General features: G+C 32.7%; 2 protein-coding genes across 2 annotated transcripts; both read left to right on the top strand.

Annotated features, from left to right (window-relative positions):
* Positions 1 to 4,298: 4,298 nt before the first annotated feature.
* On the top strand, positions 4,299 to 11,279 carry LOC128186707 (uncharacterized). The gene is made up of 10 exons (XM_052856561.1): positions 4,299 to 4,518; positions 5,832 to 5,949; positions 7,497 to 7,616; positions 8,055 to 8,126; positions 8,340 to 8,400; positions 8,682 to 8,797; positions 9,171 to 9,279; positions 9,648 to 9,703; positions 10,076 to 10,253; positions 10,779 to 11,279. The coding sequence occupies exons 1-10, from the start codon at positions 4,418 to 4,420 to the stop codon at positions 10,793 to 10,795; spliced, it is 948 nt and encodes a 315-aa protein (XP_052712521.1). The 5' UTR covers positions 4,299 to 4,417; the 3' UTR covers positions 10,796 to 11,279.
* A 1,798-nt stretch (positions 11,280 to 13,077) lies between these two features.
* On the top strand, positions 13,078 to 18,488 carry LOC128186712 (uncharacterized). The gene is made up of 6 exons (XM_052856569.1): positions 13,078 to 13,823; positions 14,013 to 14,205; positions 14,361 to 14,680; positions 15,188 to 15,439; positions 15,869 to 17,773; positions 18,127 to 18,488. The coding sequence occupies exons 1-6, from the start codon at positions 13,343 to 13,345 to the stop codon at positions 18,144 to 18,146; spliced, it is 3,171 nt and encodes a 1,056-aa protein (XP_052712529.1). The 5' UTR covers positions 13,078 to 13,342; the 3' UTR covers positions 18,147 to 18,488.
* The last annotated feature ends 4,505 nt before the right edge of the window (positions 18,489 to 22,993 follow it).

The raw sequence follows: 22,993 nt of genomic DNA, 5'->3' as shown, positions 1-22,993 counted from the left end.
TCTCTCTCTTTCTTTGTCTTCCCTCCTTCTTTCACTTCATCTCTATCTCCGTCTTCTCCATCCATCTTTCTCTCTTTCTTTCTCTCTTCATGAACGGAAAAACCATAAAAACATCGAGAGAGAAAAATACTTATAAATATATATATATATGTAGTTGAACCTGCGTTTAACTGTTCTAGTAAATGTATTTTTTCAATACAATTAAAATACATTTATAGAGAAAACTATCAAGCAAACGGGATTGAATGTGTAGAAAAATAAATAAATAGCTATAGGACATGCACAAAAAATCTGTGCCAATATATCAATCATTTTCAAACTGATAGACATATTTTAATATTTTTGCAGCGAGTCAGTAAGAGTTCCACTGCAATTCACATTCTAAATGTTCGAAAAGCAAATGTCATTCCGACAATTTTAATGAATCACACTGAACAGAATGAATCGAAGGTCGAGAAATGTTTTACATTTGATAAAAACAGGGACGTATATACTAAGTATATACGTCCCTGATAAAAAGAAAGTCAAGAATAATGCAAGAATAATTCATGGCTGCATTACCAAATATTATTGATTTTTTAACGTATATACATGTATATTTATTGACATGTGCATATGTTTTTCATACGACAAACAATCATTCACTTCACTTTCCCTCAAACGGTTACACGCAGAGTTTTGTATAAAAAAAGAAAAGAAAAAAAAAGCGGGACCATTGTCACAATCTGAACACGAACACGAATTAATGTATCTTTTTATCTCTAAAAATCATGTACTAATTACAAAATAACTTGCTCATTATTTCCTTTACTACTTTACTGTAATATTTAGGGCTAGTGGAGGGGGGGGGGGCTACATGTCCAAAGATGATTGGTGATCGTTGGCTCTACCTATACACGTGTATATATACACGTGTTAGTTTCTTGTGTATTCTGTGTGAATTGAATGGTTTTTTGTCGCATAAGAAACAATAGACCTTTACCTACCTGTATATTGGGAGACGACCGTGAAGCAGACCGTGTACACAACCCCCACCCCATCTCTCTCTCTCTCTCTCTCTCTCTCTCTCTCTCTCTCTCTCTCTCTCAAAAGTTTTAGGTGACTAGGAAAAATAACAGTTATGAACGAGTAGATCTACGAAACGCAAAAAAGTTATGTTTCAAAATACTATGCAGTCCACTTTTATTATTTCCGTTGATAGAGCAAGGTCGCTACAAGCAACAGAATTATCAGAGTTTCTGACACCCAATTAAAACTTACATGTAATCTTTATGTAATCTATATGAAATTGAAGACAAATAACACTCAGTCCTTATATATCTCATGTACACTTACACTGAACACTTAATTAAAAAGCATTATAAGCCATCAGTGTTTTAACTAGTCAAACTTAAGTATAATTTCTACAGTACATTCATAATCGTAAACATTTAAACATGTGTGTTACTATCTTCGAGAAGCTTATAAAATACAGAAAAACATAATTGTTTTTGAAAAGGAAAGTATAATTCATCATTATTTACGAAACAGACCAGACATATATTAACCAAGAAGATTGCCATGTCATTGAGTTGAATCATTTTACAACGTTAAACATTGAACCGGGTGCTTTTTTTTCCTCCATTGAAAATTGAAACCAAAATATACCCGGTTACATTCGTTACACTGATATCATGCAATGTACAATTTTGCTACAGTCTTATGAATGACGTATGTAATATTTGTTTTTAGAAACAAAATCAGGACTTGAAGATTTACATATAGTTTGGTGAACTAGGCAGTGAAAGTCTTAGATCTAGATATGAAAAAGAACAGGCCAACGTACTTGTGTAAGCATTCCGATTTTATAATTATTTGTTCTCCAAAATTCATAATTTTAGTAAATGTATATGGAGAAAGAATATACGTTTAAAGCAAAGTGCACGTACATTTTCGTATATACACAATCAGTTCTGTACAATGTTAGTAACTGTTTACATCTTGAAAAACTTGGAGAAGATGTAAGAATTTTTCTTTGGCTTTGTAGATGATTTTCGATCACATACTTTTCATGAGCTGAATCTAGATGGGATTCGGGGGTGGGGAGGGGGAGTTGGAGTTCCGCCCTCCGTGGAACAAATCAAATTTCTTAAATTTCCTCGATCCCCTCCCTTAACAAACCTGAATATACCCCTCAAAAATATTCTGGATGAACAGATGGTTTTTATTACATTTTAATATTAATAATAATCATGTATACGAGGGTTATTTGACTTGTGAACGGACTATTTACATGATACTAGCGAAACTTTTCAGATTTAACTTTTATTTCTAAGAAATATGAAACGATTTGCTTGTTTTAAATGCACCATAAAAAATATACAGCTTAATTATTTGATGAATATACTTCACGAAGCATGTCAGTTTTTTTTTTTAATTTTTTATATTTTGTATACATTTTTCCTTATTAAGAAAATGTACCGTTGAAGTGCATAAAAATAAACGACATTTCATATGACATCACATTAACTTATGAGGGTCATTTTATGAAAGTTTTAAGTTGAAGAATTTCTGACCGTTTTATCGCCGAACTTGGACGAACAACGCTTGAAAAATGAGTCAAAAACTTTGACGTCTGTTATATTTATGGACATCTTGGAGCACCGGGCCGTCATTTAATTTTGTGTGCACGCAGGAAAATCTCCGATGGAGACCAAAGGGTTCTTATATGAATGCTACTATTTTTTTATAGGAAAAAAGTTTACAACTTGAATCACAGAGGTTTAAAGATGAAAAAACTGGGTTTTTTTTAGCCCTTGCAGCACCCCCCCCCCCCCTCCCACCCCCACCCATACAGCCGGGATCTTGCACTTATAGATTTCGCTTATTTACCTCATCTAAAGTCGAAACTGCGTAGACAGAAATTTTTGGATCTACGATATGCCACAAAAGGCATTATACAAAAGCTTGACAAATAATGGTATGAACGTGCATTTTATAAATCGGTTAAATGTCCTAAAAAGTGTGTGGAACTGAAAGGTGTTTACTTCGAAAAAGCGTAACATGTTTGACTTTCAGTTGTTTGACGTCACCTGACTTCGTGGAAATATGAAATGTTGCTCCGTAAATCTAATTCACGCAAAGTAAAAATCACTGTATCTTTTGGGAAAAAAAATTAAATTCATATGATTTTTTGCATACTTATTTTCAAATGGTAGTCATTTAATAAAACATACGCCATCCTACAAAGTTCACAGTAATTTTGCCGTAAATCACTGTCCGCGAAGTTTTCTAACAACCCTCGTACGTACAGCTGATTAAAAAAAAAACTAAGTAATGAAAAAATCATATCCATTAATATAGATAAGTATTCGACAAGGGTAATTTAAGCTTACACATGTACATTCCTTCAGGCTTGTGTGTTTCGTATAGACTAGTTCTTAAATCTTTCACTGTATTATAATTTATCATAAAAGCCTCAAGTTCAAGTTCTTTATTCCAAGAGACAAATGTCTCATAGGTTATACATATGAACATATATATATTAAATAAACAGTAAGAAAAACAAAGTGTACATAATCAATTTGGATAATTCACACGGAGAGTTCGTTGCTTGTTTGCATAATATAAATATTTACCTAAATTACACAGTTCTTTAGTATTAGAGGTAGATAATAACTGTATAAAAAAATGGAACTCATCTTCAATTACATTTAAGTTGCAAGATTCACATTTTCGACAATCACGTATTAAAGCCTCAGTGACAGGCATAATAATTTTTTTTTATTAATATGACCATTTTAAAGTTAGAAAATATAAAACATTAAATTAACCCATCAGGGAAGCGGCAGAAGTGCTCTTTTCTCGGTGGGCGAATGCATTCTGCGTATGAGTTGTCTACTTACCCAACTTTTACTTAGTTTGTGTTATTTAATGAATATAAAGTCAACTTTTTACTGCTATTAGATTTTATTTTGTTGGAGAAAATTAAAATTATCCATCAATTAAACGGCGGGCATACAGATTTCTTCTGCTACCGTATGAATTCTACGTACGAGTTATCTATCTTTACCACCATCTTTGATTTTTCGTCGATAAATCCGTAATAAAAGCTTATAAAAATATTTTGTTGTGTGAATTGATATTATTTTATCACATTTAATTATAATCAATCATAATTATATCGATATATAGCCGAATTTGCCGTGGGACTTACGTGGGACTTACGTGGGACTTGTTTTCCCCGTGGGACTTGTTTTAGTATCAGCGATATAAATTACCGTGTGTTATTCTTACATTGCCAACAAGTGGAAAACATCCGAGAAGTTCCAAATGGGTCTAAAATTAGAATAGATCACATGATCGACCAAAACAACCGTGAACTATCTACAGGATCCTAATGCAGTCACATTGTGGTAACAACTAAACTCTGCGAGATATGTCTCGAGAGGAACTGCTTTGGGATCATACCGGGGAAGAGCTTGACGATCCACTGATTGGCAGTTATGGGACGGAGGAGGAAGAGGGGGTTAGATACAGGTATGACCATCTGCTGCATGACTGAATGGTCGATGAAAAACATGGCTTGTTAAGTTGCTTAGAAATTTATACAAGTAAAATGGCCACAGAGGCACGACTGAACAAACTGCTATACCCCAATGCCCAAATTTTACTGATTACGTAAAACCAAAATTACAACATAGGGAGTGATAATCAACTTTTAAAATGTTGTTCAAAATAACAAAAAATTGAACAGATAAGTTTCTCTCATAATTTTTGTAAGGTTTGTTAAAGATTTATTTGTTCCAGTATATTTTGTCCCAAGTTTCTGCTTCCACCACTTCTGAAAAATGATAATGTACGTACTGTCAATGAAGATATTGATCTTGGATATTTTCCCTTTCATCTGAATCAATATAATGAATTGTAATTCTTTTACAGGAATGTGTATTTTTATTAAAGGTGGTCCAAATGTGATAAAAACATGCAATAACTTGGGAGTACAGACTATAAGAGAATTATGAGTTATTTGACCTTTGCAAATCATGCATACTTTAATTTACATTACAAAATATCGTCAATTCACATGTTGCTTAATTATTTTATATTCAGGGTTCATACGATTAGGAAAAACCTCCAAGAATTCCCCTTTGAAACGCCCCCTCTAGCTTTTAAGGTTTCAGTAATAAAAGTCCTGCATTGCAGTATATGGACATAAAATTAATCCTTACCAGATTGTAACATTGGAAAAAATGTGTGTTGTGTCTTATGTTTAACTAAATTATTTTGACTGCAATAGGAAGGGACATCGCCTGTGCAATACCTTTTTAAAGGAATCTATACTTAATTGACATGAACATTGATCATGTCCAATACATTTATTTTTTTTCAAGGAATTTTTTCATTAGTTGATCAATCTAAAAAAAACAACAACCCTAAACTATTGATTGATATCTTAATATTATTAGGTACATGTCATATTTAAATCGTAATGAAAAAGTGAGCTGAAACCCAAGTTTGGACAGAATGATATAAAAGAGAGACAGAAAGAAGGGAAATTTAAAAAATGCAAACAAAATCACTTGTAATATCTCATCACAATTCCCAGATCCTTGATCTGCACATGCTATTACTTTACACACCAGATCCCTAGTTTTCAACAAAGGGGAGCAGAAAAAGGAATAAAAGCAGAGCGTTTTACATGATACTGAAAACTGTATATCACTTGGCAATGAAGATGACTGTGTTAGTTTATATATACGGTAATAATTGAATGATGACTATATGATATGCAGGAAGTTTCTTGAAAGCCTTAAAAAAAATGAAATAATATGACTTTTTACATTGACCAGGAACAGAAATACTATCCAGTTATCCCAGTATGATACAGCAAAACTAGTGTATGAACTAGAGGCGACCAGTGCTCTACTGAGGACCTACCTCGGGGAACAGGAAATAGCTCACACACAGGTACTGGAGCTGTCCAGATAATCTCTAAAGCTTTTATATCGTAGAAGAGCAATGCTTATGAACAGTTCACTTGCTGTTATCCTCATAGCCAGTAAATAGGTGTATAATTTCTCCTTATTAAATCTTGCATGAGGGTGATAAATGTCTGATGCATGTGATGTCAATATTCATGAACCATCTAATTAAAGAGAGAGAGAGAGAGAGAGAGAGAGAGAGAGAGAGAGAGAGAGAGAGAGAGAGAGAGAGAGAGAGAGAGAGAGAGAGAGAGATGTATTAGAGATATTATAAATTTCTGCAGTAACTATTCTCATGAACACATTTTAAAGTGAACTGCTTAGTGAATTAAAAAAAAATCATATTTTGCATATTATTGTTTGTGCATTTTCCATTATTTTCAATTAAAATTTACCATTACATAATTAATTGCATAGTTGAACTTTCTACATGGAAATCCAACAGGATAAAATACATGCACACATATAGTTGCAGTGACTTTATAGAGTCTGTTCACATTCACAAAGTTATGTTTGAGTTTTCTCACATATAAACACCCAAACCAATTTTGTAAATAAAATGTAAGAGATCAATGAAGTTGAACATTTTTTAACTAGTCTACTGCAGAAAACATGAAAGTTATAAATATTTTGTATATTAATAATTATATACTTACTAGTATCATACAGGAGAAAACATTATGACTTTATGTACATAAAATTTAGGGTTTTTTTTATAAAATGAAATGTTGACATGTCCGACGTACAATAGTCTGACTAGTAACTTTGAATCTTGGGCTAGTAACTTTGTGGCCAAATTTTGTAATTGCACACCCCTGACATTGCTATATGTACATGTAATATCAAAGCTGTATGTCTAATATTCTATTGTACTATTTCAGTGATATGTTACACAGATGACATACTTTTCACATGCTACGCTTGATGCAGTTACACACCACTATCATGACATTGTCATTCATTATATTATTAGAATAAAGATGATGTCATAAAAGTTTTTTTTTTCTCCACAGAACTTTACAATTTTGTGGTTTGTAAACCTAAAAATAAAAAAAACTGTTGGTCAATAGAGATTTTTTTTTTTTATTTCCTCCTCCTAAGGAATTTTATCATTTTGTTGTTTGTAAACCTAAAAATAAAAAAATGCTGGCCTAAAGGATTTTTGTAAATAATCATGGTGAAATTTAAACATCTATCTATCTATTTGGATATTTAAATTTCACCATGACTATTAAAAAAATCCTTTTAAAAAGGTATTTTGCCCTTCAATTCTATGCATAAATCTTTGAACTGGTGATGTCCTTTCCTATGAATGGATCCCTTCCTGGATGGTTCATGTATAGACATCACATGCTGTAGACATTTTTCACATTCATGCAAGATTTAGTGATCACATTGTTTGTTTTAGTACCATATGTTAGAATTCATTGATTGTATAGATTATTGAATAAAATTCTTTAAGATACTGATATGAAATTATCTTTGTGTCTATAGCTGAGAATAAAATGCCTTTTGTCTGAATGTAATTTACAGAGTGATAGCACAGCAGAGAGAAGCCAGACTGGCTGCAGACATATCCTGAAAAGAAAGTTTGATAAAATCTTGGACAAAGTGACAGGGCTGAGGATCATTATTTTCACGTTGGTGCTTCAGGTGCGTTATGTATCATTTGGCTGTAGTACATTTATAATTTGACAACTATTTAATAACACTTGTGCATCTAATGTAAAATGTTTTCAACTACCATGCATTTGCTCCATATTTCTGCATGCTGCTACAAATTACACCTCTTGTAACATATATTCTTTACAATTTGTCACACATTTAGCTAAATTGTATACCACTTGTTGCACATTTTTGCACTGAGTACCACATGTTGTTCATTCAGCTACATGATTAACCTCTTGTTGCACTTTTAACTATAGCAGCAGGTTTATTATTTACCACTTTCTTGATATTCAGATACATACAGATGTAATAGACACTGCAACATCACTGTTTGCTTGTTAAATTTGTGATACGTCAAGTGCTTTGCAAAAATGAGATACATGATGCAATTTTATATATCAAGAGTTTACTTGTATATTCCAGGGGTTTAATCTCCTGATACAAACTTTGATTGATGTGTGGCCAGAGAAAGATGACTATATAGTGTTTGTTGTGGTAAGTAGATTTCTAAGTATACACTAGTAGTCATTGTTAGTACATTTGGTTGTTTAAGAAAATCTGGGATCTTTGTTTATTGTGTGTTTCAAGACTTTTAAGCCTTCTACTTTTTGATAAAATGAATACTTGTTACAAATTGCATATACATGTATTATGTTGTTCAATTTGAGTTTATACCAATATAATTACATCAAACATTGCATTTTGTAGAGTTGTTCGACCATGATTTTGCTGCAGGTGTTAAATCTAGTTGTGCTTCTTATAAGTTCAGGTAAGAATTGACTACCCAAAAACATATAAAATAAAACATGTCTGGAACATAAGATATTGTAACAGTATGTATTTCCATTTAAATTTGCAATTAGATTTTTCGCAACCACTGTTTGGTATCAATTGCAATTAGAATTTTTATTCATTGCATAAAATGACAATTTGCCTAATTTTTTCAAATTATGTGAAACAGAAAAAAAGGATTAATGATAAATTGAATATGTGCATGTCGATCGGTAGTAAGATACATGTACATGTCAATCTGAACTGTCGTCATTGCAGTGAAGTTGGTGAAACAGTTGTTTCTTAAAGAAGTGAGCGGGCTTCTGCTGGCTCAGTCCTATGTAGCAGCTATCCTTGTGTTTTCTGGAATCTACACACTTACAAAGAGGCTTCAAGTGAGTAACTTTTTGTCAATATTATAAATGCATTGTTGGAAAAAAGGTTTTGCAAAATATATTGAGACAATGTAATTTCATATCATGATTAGAAGATTGTTGTGACAAAAATCCAACTGCTGAAAAATATAATGTTAAACTCTTCAAACAAACTACCACAAATTTTTATTATTACCAGATAATGGTTAGTTTTATGTATTTTTTAAAAGAAATTTGAAAAAAAACCTGGTAAATGTCTTCAAGTATTTGTGTCTCTGATATCGAACCACTGACCTCAGATATTAAAAAAATTCAAGGACAGTACATTTGTATGTAACAAGTGGTGCAATGTGAGAAAATACAAATAATAATCGTTTCTGTATGTTGTATATAGCCAGATTCTTGGAAGTTTGTCCGTGAGGAAACCTGGAAAGACCCAGCCCTTATTGTCGAGATGTACTGCCAGTTTCTCTACTTCTCTGTGTCAACAGCCACTCTTTGTGGTAAGAAATTTAATCCATTGAACTAAATATTGGTTATAGTTTGAATCGGACAACATTTTGGCAAATATCTCTTTAAAAAAATTACCTGGTTTTTTTATTCTGAAAATAATGCTATTATCCATAGTTGTTTTGTTTTGTTTTGTTTTTTTTTTTGGGGGGGGGGGGGGGGGGGGCTTTATTGATCAACCAAAAGAGACAACTTGAAGCTTTTTGCAATTAAAAAATTCTAATATTATGGGTCCAGTTTCCACTTTCAGATGAGTAACTGAGGCAACAAGTGGGAGATTTAGGACTTACTTTTGATATATTTCTCTGTAAACAATGTGTCTGATATTATGTTGATACAATGTATTATATTCTTTTCTTAGGAACAGCAGAAGTTACCCCCAATAAATGGTACAACTATATTTGTGTGTCTTTCCAGGTAATACACACTTTTTATAAACGAAGAAGTAATACTATTTTTATAACAAGTTATACCTTGTTGTCAAAATGCAAAGTTAGGTGTTGATGAGAAATTCTCTAATTCAATATTACATCTAAAGTAATAAATGAAAAAACCTATATAAAGCCCCCCTTAAAAAACAATGTACTTTATTTGGCCCAACATCGATATGTCATATACTTATTTGTCACTCAAATAATTGTCACTTTCATAAGTAATAAACAGAGCAGGCAAATAAGTAGCTAGATAAAAGGTCTAATTCTAATTTGCTTTTGATCAAAATACAAAATGAAAACCAGTTATGGTGTACATAATTATATTAAGTTTGTAAAAATTCCCTTTTTTGGTCAGATGTTGCTTAGTTTTATGTACTTTGCCTCCATACTTGGACAAGTGATGGCTCCTATCACATCCCCTCCCTCAAGTCAACGTCCTCTCTCACGACACCGAGCATCAAGCCGATTCCCTTCAACAATAATCCACAGTCGAGCATCTAGCCAAGACGAGGAAGGTACCAGTAAAATAGGTGGTATGTGTATTTGTTTATTACTCGAGTGCATTCTTTTTCTCCATTTCTATGATTCTACCACAAAAAGGTTATTCATGTTCCTGGTATTCAAAATTTGATATCTCAATATTATTTTTGTTGTGAAATGTGAAAATTGAACAACAAAAAAGAATTATAGAAATACATGTATTAGGCTTCTGTTCATTAAACAAAACTTTGGTCATATTGTAAGAAAACGTTTGAATGGAAACTTTGTCTATATTTATTTATCTGTACAAATGTACATTCTTGCATTAAAAAACAACAGCCTTATCTCATTGTATGAATGTGTCAGTTATACAGCTACTTTACCAAGTTTGAGGACAAGGGGTTATAACTCTCTTCAGAATATGCTTCTCAAGTTAATGATTCAAATGTTCACCATGCCCTGATGTGTGTTACCTAATTTGTTTGCTCACCCCACTGCAGATATGAAACTACATCTTTCAAAAAATAATAATATAGTGCTTACAAAATTTACATCTGAATTTGTTCAATTGGTTACAGACAACTCAGTATCCTGAAGACATTCATTGGAAGCTGTTAACTTTTGAATATCAAGGATACCTATTCTGTGAAATGGACAACATCTAAGTCCTATCCTTGAAGTCTCTTTCAAGTTCCATGGATGTCAGCAAACGGACAAGACAATAGGAACCGATTGTACCAATGTTCTTTCACTGAATTCCATTGGCAAATAATTTACCAATTTTTGAAGTGTGATCAAGAAAAGCATCACTGGCAGCTAATTCTGTATGAATGAAACATTTTGAGGTTTTATTATATTTTTTATGTGTATGACACATGGTTTGATCCATTTCTTGCGGTTCATATATCATCAGATTGGCAATGTATTCATGGGTGAGTGTGTGTGTCTACTTTCAATAAGGAGATGCATTGCCAGAATTAGGGATGTGTTTGTGTGTGTCTTTTCTTTTATTGATAGAATAACAGGAGAATATTTTCCATTTTATTAATTCAACATCATAAATAAATTATAAACTTAAATATTTCTCAACTTCTTCCTTCTATGATGCAAGCTTGTGACCCCACCCCCCATGTAGTAAAATTTATAGGCACTTAAGCCCTTAATCACCTGAATTAATCTAAGCTTCATAATAAATTTGTAGGTTATGTAAAAAATATTCTGCAATGTTATTGACTTTCATTGACCCTATGAACCATGAAAGAAAGCATTTTACCTATTTTAGCTAAGTGGGAATGGTGCACAGGTAAGGTTGTCAAAGATTAAAGGGAATTAATTACAGGTGAATTATAGTCTGTTCAATTATTGATCTTAGGTAAAGTTTTAATTAAATGAAAAAATAACAGACAAATTTTTAAAATTATGTTTAAAATAAAAAAGAAATTAAATAAATGCATGTAATATATGTTAATTTTTAATAATTAAAAGGGGTTTGTTTTATGATGAATCATAGGTATATTTTATTTTATTTAAAATTACTCAATATTCATTCTTTTGAGTGATGAAAAAGTAAACAGACATAGTTGCATTAAAAGGGCATGGTCACGATTTTGGTCAAATTTTATTTTTCTATTTTTATTGTTTACAATGCTTAAGTAAGGCATTTCTAATGATCAACCAAACTTTGAGTGTCAGTTGTAGAGTGATTAGCAAGATACAGAGCTCAAAATGCTATTATATATAATACTAATTAACTATGAAATAGTCTCCGCGCTATCTACCCCTGGTGAATAGACCAATCCACAAAATCATTGTCCATTGGCCACCATCTTTGGGGGATAGATTTCTCACAGTAGCCTTTGTAGTATAGAGGTTAGTAACTCAATCTTAGTCATTTGACTACAGGGGCTCTTCACGAACGTACTGTCTTAAAATTATGTGACTTCCTCTATACTATAAAGTACACAAAGATGTATTTTATAGATTATGGGGTAGTATGATAGTAAGAAGACAAAAAGTTCGTGACGAGCTCCTGCGCAAATACAGAATAATGCGAGTTACAATCAATATTCGTATGAGACAGTGTAGGGGATACCTTGTTGATGAAAATATCGCAAAATGCAACGCAAACCAGTAGATTTTACAAGTTACTTTTCTAACCTCCGAGTCTTGTACCCCACTTCACAATTTTTTTTAGATCAAATTTATTTTAAAAATCCAAAATATTTTAAAATGACACATTCACAGGATGGTACTGTAAATTTTCATTAAGCCGATTATATTAAATATAAATCACAAAAATCTTAGTACGGTGTATATATGTATGTATACAGAATAGAATAATTTATTTCCAAATTAGGGCCTCGTGTGGCATAGCATGTACAAATAACAAATATGATTACATATGGATACACATACAGTAGAACAGTTTTGTATAACAATATAATGTTATGACATTATACACAAATACTCATTTTGGCTCAAAAAATTTTACAGGCACATCTATATTTTTTTATTTGATATAATGAAAAGGAAATAATCTTATTGGCATTGTCACGGAGTTAAAAACCATATAAATGCAAGGAATAAGAAGAGACGGTGCTTAGGGACAACAGAACTGGTTTACTTAAAGCAATAGTTCAGTGTTACTTATATAAATGTTAATGTTCAATAACATGATAATCAAAATCATACCATGTGGAAGAAATAAGAAATGTTAAAATTTAAGTGACTTCATGAATTCAGATGCGAGATATATGTGCAAAAAGTAACAAGAGTCGGTGCTTAATTAAGGACATATAAATTCCACTATTGCTCAGTGCAATTAATACATTTACAACACATGTATGAAATCCTAAAAGAAAACTATGGAAAATCTAGGAGAAAAAAGAAAAATTTGATATGTTATTGTTCTAAAATCAAAGCGTTACTGAAACTTTTCAATTGCATGGTATCTGAAATAAATACAATGTATAACGCACTGTATTCTGCTTTGGTGATTTTATTTGAATCCGGTGTTAATTCAGCCCCAATTACGAAAAAGCACAAATACTTCCTTGTGTTGATCTCGAAATAAGAAAATTATCAATCGTATGTCGCTATAAAAACCTCGAATTTGACACGGCAGTTATATATACTTCCGAGAATGGCACACTCCAACGTTCTCTTAGAAATAGAGAAATCATCGGATAAAACAATTTCGAGAGAGAAATTCTTCCACGAAGTATGGTCGAATGAAAAAACCACGGAACAGTGTACTTTAAAGGAATTTAACAATGGGTTCCCCAGTTACAGTGATCTCCATAGCTCGGCAGCGAACGATTTGACGTTTCACAATGAGACTGAAAACGCACCCACCATTGAAACTCTTCCCGAAAATCCAAAACATGAACTTAATATAGAGGAGCCACAACCTGTCAACGTAGAGGTGCCACAACCTGTCGACGAAAGTTCTGGTTCCAATAAGATAAATGAAGATTCCGAGTCGAATTTTGATTTTGACAGTGTCGACTATTTTGATAGCGAAGACGAGTTTTTTGAAACTTACAGAAACGAAGTTGAAGAGTACCTGTCAAAGACCGATTTTGGAATGGATTTTCGTAACACAGATGAGAAAGATAGATATTGTAATTCTTTAAGTATTCCAATATCTTATATTTAATTTTTTTGTCAATGTCAACTTTTCAAGCCATCAATATATAGAAGCATTTAGACACATTTTTTTAGGATGTATATACATGTATATATGTCTACAAAAATTTATTTAGATGGAAACATTGATTTTTGTATAAAAGAGGAGGTGAATATATTTGTAGGTCAAGGGGTATCCCAGTACTATAACATGCCCGTGTTTATGAAATCTCTTCAGAAGTTTGCAGACGACAACAATTTCGAGATCCATGACGTCATGGCAGACGGAAACTGTCTTTTTAGAGCCATTGCCGACCAACTCGTCATTAATGGTATTTTTGGCAATTCCCCCACTTCGCTACGGGAAAATACTATAAAGTGAGTATCATTGACTTATACATGCAGTGTTTACAAAATAACTTTTAAAAAATCATGTATATCTTTCCATCCCCCCAAATACAACTCATCTACACGTTGTTAAATAAGTTTAAGCAACTGTAAATTCACTGTAACTATACCTACATATCATACAGATATCTTCGCCAAAACCCAAACCAGGAAGACGGATCACACATCGATTCCTTCCTGCTCAACGAGAACTGGGAACAGTATTTGACGAGAATGGAGAGCCCAAGTGAATGGTGCGATCACATCGTTCTGAAGGCCGCAGTGGACGTTCTCGCTCTCAGAACTATCGTCTTTAATGTGTATGGAAATGACGTACGGCGAACCGAAATCTTACCTGCCAATTGTCGGAACTCCAGTGATATGATGACAATATACATGGGACACCTGGGCGAATTCCATTACCTAAGTCTGAGACCAAAAACCTGGGGAAGAGAGTGGCAAAAGAGTAACCATCAACTGTATACAGGGTTTTCCCCCGGCTCAACCATTTTCTAATATCCTATTGTAGTGACTTCTGAAAATAATAATATTAATGAATTTAAATGATGAAAATTAGTTAACTGAAAAAAGTTTGGTAATACTGACAAAAAGACAAGTACAATAAAAACTAGGGTTTAAACCGGTATCGGAAAAATTATGATAAATGCACTTCCCATATAGCAAGCCATTAGATGCACTGAACTGCAAAATAAAAGCAATATTTATATATTAAAGATTTTATTTTCGTTTTAAAATAGATATTTTGATAAACAAAATAATAAATCCCCCCTTTTAAAGTATCTCTGGTTAAAACATCTATAGAAAATAATGACCGATAGGAAGAACAGATAACGAAACTAAGCAAATACTCGTCGGAAAAATTTATTTTTTTTCCATAAGAAAAAAATGGCAATGCAAATGGTATCGAGTTTGTGGTTAAATGTATTTACTCTGATAATGTTTACACTTGTAGAGGCCTTGCTCCTGCGATACATAGTCTGCACTAACGAGATGGATTCTGATTCAAGAGAGGATTTTGTAAGAAGCAAAGCTAATAGTTTAGGGTTAGAAGAATTTGTTGAGCATAACACCAGTTTCCTTGGAATCAGATCAAAGTATAAATCACAACTGAAAGACAAAGAAAATTCCAATACTACTTTAGAGGATGGATGTTCAAAATGTCCAACATACGCTTTACCATTTCTTCAACCAGAAGAATGTGAAGGTATTTTACGGATTCAAATTTACGTTAAAATCTCTTGACCAGTTTGAGGCAACATTGTAAATTATTTATTCCCATATTGTAAAAAAGTACAGCAAAGAAAATTGTAAACACATTGTCATTTATTGAAAGAAAAAAAGAAATATTTTTACATGTAGTATATTAGTATATCAAAATTGGCTTGAAGACATCTAAACAGTTGACTAGAAAAGCAAGTCAATAAAGTATCAAAGAAAGAGGTCGCTCTAGTACACACAAAAAAAAAATCGAGTAACAGTGAAAAAAGCCAAATTACCCAGGTTCACTAAACGTTTGATAATAAAAATGTTTAAAATTCTAATCGTTTGTGTTGTTTCGTCCTCAAATTTTTCTTCAAGCCTTTCAGTCGCAATTAAACAGAATAAATACATACATCATATTGGTTATTTTTAGATTCACAGCAACGTTTGGTAGATGATCCCTTTTATGTAGACAAGAGAACTGGTATACCACTACAATGCCTGTCTTTCCTCGTCACGCATTTGTTTCCTAAATTTTCAATCCTAACCTACACAGTGGCTATGGCAGATACAGAGGTAAACGGGACGCTGTTCCGATATCTGGGATCCAGCTCATCAGGAACAAATGTGCATTTAAGAGACATTATGCCAACGGTTTTTGCACGAACGAAAAATAAAAATTCTAGGGAATATGGTGCGACAGTTGTAGCACTGACTTCCGATGTTTCTCAGTCCTCTTTAGTTCAAGACGTAGAAACAACTTATCCCGGATATCTCCGCTTGAAAGTTCCCCCGTCCAGTACTTGTTTTTCCCCAAAAAATCTTCACCGTAGTGAGGGCTATACTTATCTAAAGAAGCTTATTGTGCCCGGAGAATTGACAAGGCCTAGATATGCAAATAAATGTTTCATGGGTTTTGATTGCAAGGAATTTCCATCTGTTGCCGTGGAGTGGATATATCGACAACGGCAATTTCAATGGCCATCAAACGAAGTTATAAAAATGATTCAAACTTCTGGATGTACCATTATTCCCAAACATCACCCATCCAGCTCCCAGCCTGGTATTGAATGGAAATATGACTTTTCATTATCAGAGGCAATTCTATTCCAAAGAGGTCTTTCGTTCTATCAGTTGTATGGATTCTATGTAGTCAAGATTTTGTTAGACCGTTGCACCTCACACCTAAATTGCAGACTAAAAAACAAACATATAAGGTCTGTCTTTTTCAATTCCTGCGAGCATATCCCTAGTAAGATGTGGATTACAAACCTAGGTGGATGTATATTGTATATAGTTTCTTACCTGACGAAGTGTCTTCAAACAAAGAACCTACCTAATCATTTCATTTCAAAGAGGAACATGCTGTTAAGTTTTAATGATGAAGACGTCAAAGACATTTATATTCAAATGGAAGCTCTGAGGTTGTTTCCTCACCAGACAATGGTGCACATATCAGAGTTCCATGGTTTCAGGTACGCAACAAACCTGGCAACATTGATATTAAAAAACTGTAAACGTTTTGCTCCATCTTCAGAATTGTGGTCAGCTTACCGAGATATTTTGATGCCAGGAACCATTAAGACTGTAAAGTTTTTGTCAAGACGGGGTTTATACGAAATGGCCTCGACAATTCTCGCTAGAATGTTTGACGATCAATTTTTATTCCAAAACGCTCTGTCAAGGTCAAGTGGCATATACTACACAACAGCCGAGTTCTTCTGCAATGCCCTAGGCAACCTTAATCAGGAAATATCTAAAGCCATATTAGCAATGCGTTACGAAATAATCTTTGAAAAACGAATTTTGGATATGTTGCTAAAAACAGATGGCATTTATCTTAAAGATATTTTACCACTGGAAACCGACCCAAACATTGCTTGGCTTCGAGTGCCAGAGGACAAAATCGGAAGCTATGAGGTACTTGCTGATTTCTTGTATGCATTTGGTGAAAAAGAACTGAAAAGGTTAAACTCAAAATTGGCTGAATCGGCAATTTTAGAGGCAATTCATTGTTTAGAAAAAGCTATTAAAAGCAAACCGGTCCTAGATGTTTCTCAAATAGAAGATGAGATGTTGAAAATGGATATTCGATCTCAGAGAGCAGACGTCTTGAGAAAACTGAGAGAAAAATTAAAGGATTGCTACGTACAAATCTTCCTTATTTCAGATATCAATCGTCTCTATGACCCTCTCCAGAACTACATGCTTGGGGTAGAAGAGCTATGTAAAGATTTGCCTGAAATGAGTGGTATTGTCAGCGAGATGTATGCCTTCCTGAGAATTCCAAACAAACAGAGGGAGTATGCAGATCTTTACGAAATATTTCTTGGCACAGGTGACCTATTTCTAATATGTTTATGTGTATTTTTATTTTAATAAACCATAAGTCTAAAATAAAACTAGTTAAGAAAAAAATAAAGCTTTTGGTAAAACATTTGATGAAATATGAATAACCATTGCATGACATTGTTGATATACCTCTTCCAAAACGCGTGACTACAATATTATAGAAATTTTATAACTTTAAGATTTTCTTGTTTAGTAAAAGAAATGAATCATAGATGCATAATGCATGAAATAATGAACACAAATTGCGAATTTTTCAAACGGAAGCCAATAGTAACCGTAAATTGCAAAAGATTTTAGTAATTATATTTGGTTTGCAATATATTATTTTTTTTATTGTAGGTGCAAGGCATTACGAATAGGCAAGCATTTCAAAGATAATGATGCTCGTAATGTACATTTCTTTCTGAAATCTCGATTTCTACATGCGCATAAAGATTCTTAAGGATTCCTTTTGCTATTACTACACTTCCACTTTCTCGTTTGTCGTATTTCGAATTTCAAAACACTTGTGTGAAATCGTATAACCATCGCCACGGTTTAGTCGATTGTGGTATCATAACTTTATGATTTTACCTTTCTTGAGTAAATTATCAATGGAATAAAATTTTGTGGAGACGTTAATTTGTTGTTATGTGGCACTAACGGTACAGTTGCAGAGATAAAAGAATTGAAAGAAATAATTCATAAGCAAAAATATGTTAATAAAGCTATCTTAAAATTATACGATTTGGGTTTTTTTTTAAATTAATTTTTGTTTTTGAAACATTTAATCTTGTGTCAATTTCCCGGTTATGAATTTCTACAAACTTCAGAGCATCATGAACATTGTCGAAAGTAATAAAGATACATCACAGAAATTTAAAATTTTGACTTTAGGATGAATCTTTTTCATGATCCTTGTTTTGGTCCAAAGTTGTTGTCTGATGCGTCTTTAGACAATGTCTTGGAATAAGGAGAAGGGCAGGCTCTTCGAAGTTTCAGTTGTCTTTATCACTCAGCACAGTCGCTAGTAAGGCGTGAAAAGGTACCAGGATAAAGTCAGACCAAAAAAAAATTCAGTTTTGAAGAGGGTCCTTCCTCTGCAATTTAGCAGGTCATTCCTAATCGGTAAATTCTGAATCATATATTATTTCTACCAATATTTTTATATTATACAATGCTTAATAAACTGTATTCAATAAGATATATAAGAGAAAATAGGATATTTAAAAGGTTCAGCAAGGTATTCTGTTTTGTGGCGGAAGGTTTTCAAGAAGTAATAAACATTTCATCTTATTGTATTTAAAGTGCTGTATATATATTTATGGCACTCATTTTCAATGCTTCCCAATATTTTGTGCATTGGGATATCATCATTTTGATCTAAAACTTATTAAAACAAAGTTTTGATATTTCTATCAACATATTTTGGCAGATTAAGCAAATATTTCTTTCAAGTCATAAAAAATTTTATTCAACCTTTGCCTAAAATTAGCTTATTTCATAATATCTAAAATTCAACATCACTCACCAATGCTTTTGATTTTATTTTTTGTAAACTTTCTAGATTTTGCTGACAGGTTTGTTATAATTAGGGTAAAAGTTTAAGACTAAAATAATTTCATTGGACGTTGAATTTTTCATGTATAAAACAGCCTTTTATTGGTGCAAAAGGGTAAAAATATACCTAAAGAGTTGGAATTTGGAACTTTTCCTTTATAAAAGTTTTATTTTTTTTCAAATATAAGTTTGTACTTGATGATCATTAGTAGCTTCAGAAGTGTTATGTTAAATGCACCGTATTCACTGTAACCAGGGGTTGTGTGTCTTCGGAACTCTGTAACTAGAATTTATCTAAATTCCCATTCAGCACAAAAACCTTAATTTAGTTCATTCTTTATAAGACCAATCACCAATTTCTGAGGAAAATTACTAGTCAGAGCATGAAAATATTCTACATAGTGTGTTTTTTTTTCGATCCTTTTATATTTCGCCCATTTTTCAAGGGTTTTCGGCTTATAAGACAGCTAATCCCTTCAATTGGTACACATTCCGTATACCATTTACATGTTGCACCTTCACATGTCACTTAACGGTGTAAAGTCTTAACTATGTCCCATCCAGCTACTTTTCGTGTTATTTTACCTCCTGTATGTAGCGTGCAATTTCACTGTGGAAAGTCAACGTAACAGTTATAACTGCAAGAGTCGCATTTTATTTATGACTATCATGTACTTAACATTGGGGACCTACATATTGCATACCAATTTCAACAAGAGACATCTTTCTAACTAATAATACTAGTCACTATTAGCTCACCTGAACGAAGATTCAAGCGAGCTTTTCTGATCACCTAGCCTGTTGTCCGTCGTCCGTCCGTCCGCCCGTCTGTAAACTTTTCTCATTTTTGACTTCTTCTGTAGAACCACTAGGCCAAATTAAACTAAACTTGGTACAAATCATCCTTACGGGAAGGATATTCTAATAATTAGAATAAAGGGTAAATTCCTTTTTAAAAGGGAGAAACAGAGAAATTAGGGTGCGTGTCTTTAAAAATCTTCTTATGAACCACTGCACCAGAAATGCCAATATTTACAGCAAAGCTTTTATATATAGTGGATCAAAATTATTAAAATGGTGACCACCGGACCAATACTAGGGACCCCAGAGGGGTTCAAAGGTTAAAATAGAAATATATAGGGAAAATATTTAAAAATCTAATTCTCAAGAACTGCAATGCTACAGTTTGTGAGATAACTATGCAAGCATCCTCAAATTATGAAGATTCTAAAGTGTAACCGGCGGACTAATACTGGGGCCCGAAGAGGGGTTCGAAGTTTATCACAGAAATATATTTGGAAAATGTTCGATTTTTTTTCAAGGATTACAATGCTACAATTTGCGAGATTTCTATGCAAGCATCCCCAAAATAATATAGATTTTAAATTGTTCAAATTGTGACCCCCCCCCCCCTTGATCAATACTTGGGCTCCAAGAGAGGTTCAAATATTATCATATATATAGGGAAAATGAAAAAAAAATCTTCTTTTCAAAAAATGGTGCTACATTTTGTGAAATTAAAAAGCAAACATCCTTAAATAATGTAGATTCTAATTGTGAACCCGAACCAATACTGGTGCCGCAAGAGGGGTTCAAAGTTTAACATTAAAACATAGTGAAAAAATTTAAAAATTAAAAACTGCAATGCTAAATTTCTGGGATTACTTTGTCAGTATCCTCAAATAACGTAGATTCTAAATTGTTAAAATCCTGACCGCCAGCCCGATACTGGGGCCTCAAGAGGGGGTCAAAGTTAATCGTGGAAATATGTAGGGAAAACTATTATAAAATGATACAAGGAACTGTTGTTTAGGTGAGCGATGAGACCCATGGGCGCATCGCTCACCTGAACAGCAGTTCCCTGCATCATTTATGTGGGCCTATTCGTCTTTTTGTACTTACGACAATGACGTTAAAGATTATTTCGTCTTGTTAAAGAAGGATTCATATTGAAAAGCGAGGGTAGAATAGAGATACAATGGATTAATATAGATTTGTGGGGGCCATCTTCCATGAACTATCAATCTTCAAGATTCGTTAAGGTGTGATTACACGCATAATTAATAATGAACATGACTGTGTTACGCAATTCGTAGAGGAAAATAATTCGCGGGGATGAGAAGCCACTATATATAAATCCACGAAAAAGGTGCAAGGATACAATTTTTGTATCCAAACATTGTATGTAACAAGTGTAAATTTTATGATCTACACGGGACTTTATTTGAATGGAATGTGGTGATTTTAGGTTGACTGAATTACTCTCGCTTCTTCTGTGGTTCACTAAATCTATATGCTGACAACAAATACTGACAAAGTAATAAACACTGGATCTGCAACTTTGAAATTATAGATTATTGCACACAGAAAACCAATTCCGGAAAGATACTTTTAGTGCTTAACAGGAATTTCAAGATAGATTAGAAATTAATGATTGGAATGATTATGTTTGTCAACCTTTATGGTATAACAAATATTTTAGAATTGACAAACAAACTGTTTTTTTTTTAATAAATCCGGGTATGAGAAAGGGTTAACTCATGCAAATGATCTTTTAGATGAAACTGGTAATTTTTTATCAATAGATACTCTTCAAAAGAAATTTAGCATTAAAACAAATCATGTAACATACAATGGTACACGAATGACAATATAAGCAGACTTAAAGAGGTAAATTTTTGTAGAAATGGCTTTATTATTAGAGCTATGATCCCAATTAACATTAAGATGTTTGTTCAAACAAAGAAAGGATAAAAACCTATGTATGATATTCTTAACACATCAGTAGTAAAACTAAAGGGTAAAGATAAGTGGGCTAGACATTTTGAAATTAGTGATAATGGAAAACGATTTATTATCTTCCATTTCTAGTTTCAAAAGATAGTAAACTGCAGTAGTTTCAATACCGAATAAATCATCGTGTTTTAACTACTAATAGTCTTATGTACAAAATAGATATAACAGACACAAATAAATGTACTTTTTGTAAAGAAGAAACAACTTATCATTTGATTTGGGAATGCCCCATTGTTCAAAGATTTTTAGAACAACTTCATAGTCTGTGTTTATCAAAAGATTTTGAATTAAATTCAAGTGATGAAACTTTTATTTTTGGAGAAAGTAATAAAAATGAAGTTTCAGAACTGTTTTATATTATGCTAATGCTAATAAAACAATACTTTTATAAGGCTCGTTGTCAAAATACCGTACCAAAATTAGTTATGCTAATAACAGCAAAAACAGGGGGTACCTATAGGTTTTTCAAAAACGTTGTTTGTAGTACAGATTTGCCGCTATAGTACAGTATTTCTGAAATATCTAACACATTATTTTTAAATAACTCATGACTGCAGTAGTAGACTTTGCCTATGTAGAATTCTGAAACTGTCATTCATGCATGTTTTAAATTTGAATTTAAAATCTTGATTTTTTTATGTGTGATATTTTTCAGTGGCAAATCCTGACATTTTTCAGATGAGAGGATAGCTGTAAAAGTAGAAAAATAATTTTGATGAAAGTAAGGTAGGATTATTTTAAAACCCTTACTTAAACCTCCACATCCGGCATTGATATTTGATGTAGGAAATAATGACACTACTGAAAATTTTCATTCTATATCTGTTCCGATTTGGGGTTTTTGGATTTACTATTCAAGATCCGGTGCAAT

Source organism: Crassostrea angulata, chromosome 6, assembly GCF_025612915.1.
Source record: "Crassostrea angulata isolate pt1a10 chromosome 6, ASM2561291v2, whole genome shotgun sequence".
NCBI lineage: Eukaryota > Metazoa > Mollusca > Bivalvia > Ostreida > Ostreidae > Magallana > Magallana angulata.
Note: the sequence above shows the minus strand (reverse complement) of the source record. Positions and strands in the feature narration are given on the sequence as shown.

What these genes read in the sequence shown, in the direction of transcription:
- LOC128186712 (XM_052856569.1), top strand. Translation starts at nt 13,343, where the DNA reads ATGGCACACTCCAACGTTCTCTTAGAAATAGAGAAATCATCGGATAAA. An exon ending in CTACGGGAAAATACTATAAA is followed by an intron (nt 14,206 to 14,360) that starts GTGAGTATCATT and finishes CATATCATACAG; the next exon opens with ATATCTTCGCCAAAACCCAA. An exon ending in CGAAATATTTCTTGGCACAG is followed by an intron (nt 17,774 to 18,126) that starts GTGACCTATTTC and finishes TTTTTATTGTAG; the next exon opens with GTGCAAGGCATTACGAATAG.
- LOC128186707 (XM_052856561.1), top strand. Translation starts at nt 4,418, where the DNA reads ATGTCTCGAGAGGAACTGCTTTGGGATCATACCGGGGAAGAGCTTGAC. An exon ending in AGGAAATAGCTCACACACAG is followed by an intron (nt 5,950 to 7,496) that starts GTACTGGAGCTG and finishes TGTAATTTACAG; the next exon opens with AGTGATAGCACAGCAGAGAG. An exon ending in TTTTCACGTTGGTGCTTCAG is followed by an intron (nt 7,617 to 8,054) that starts GTGCGTTATGTA and finishes TGTATATTCCAG; the next exon opens with GGGTTTAATCTCCTGATACA.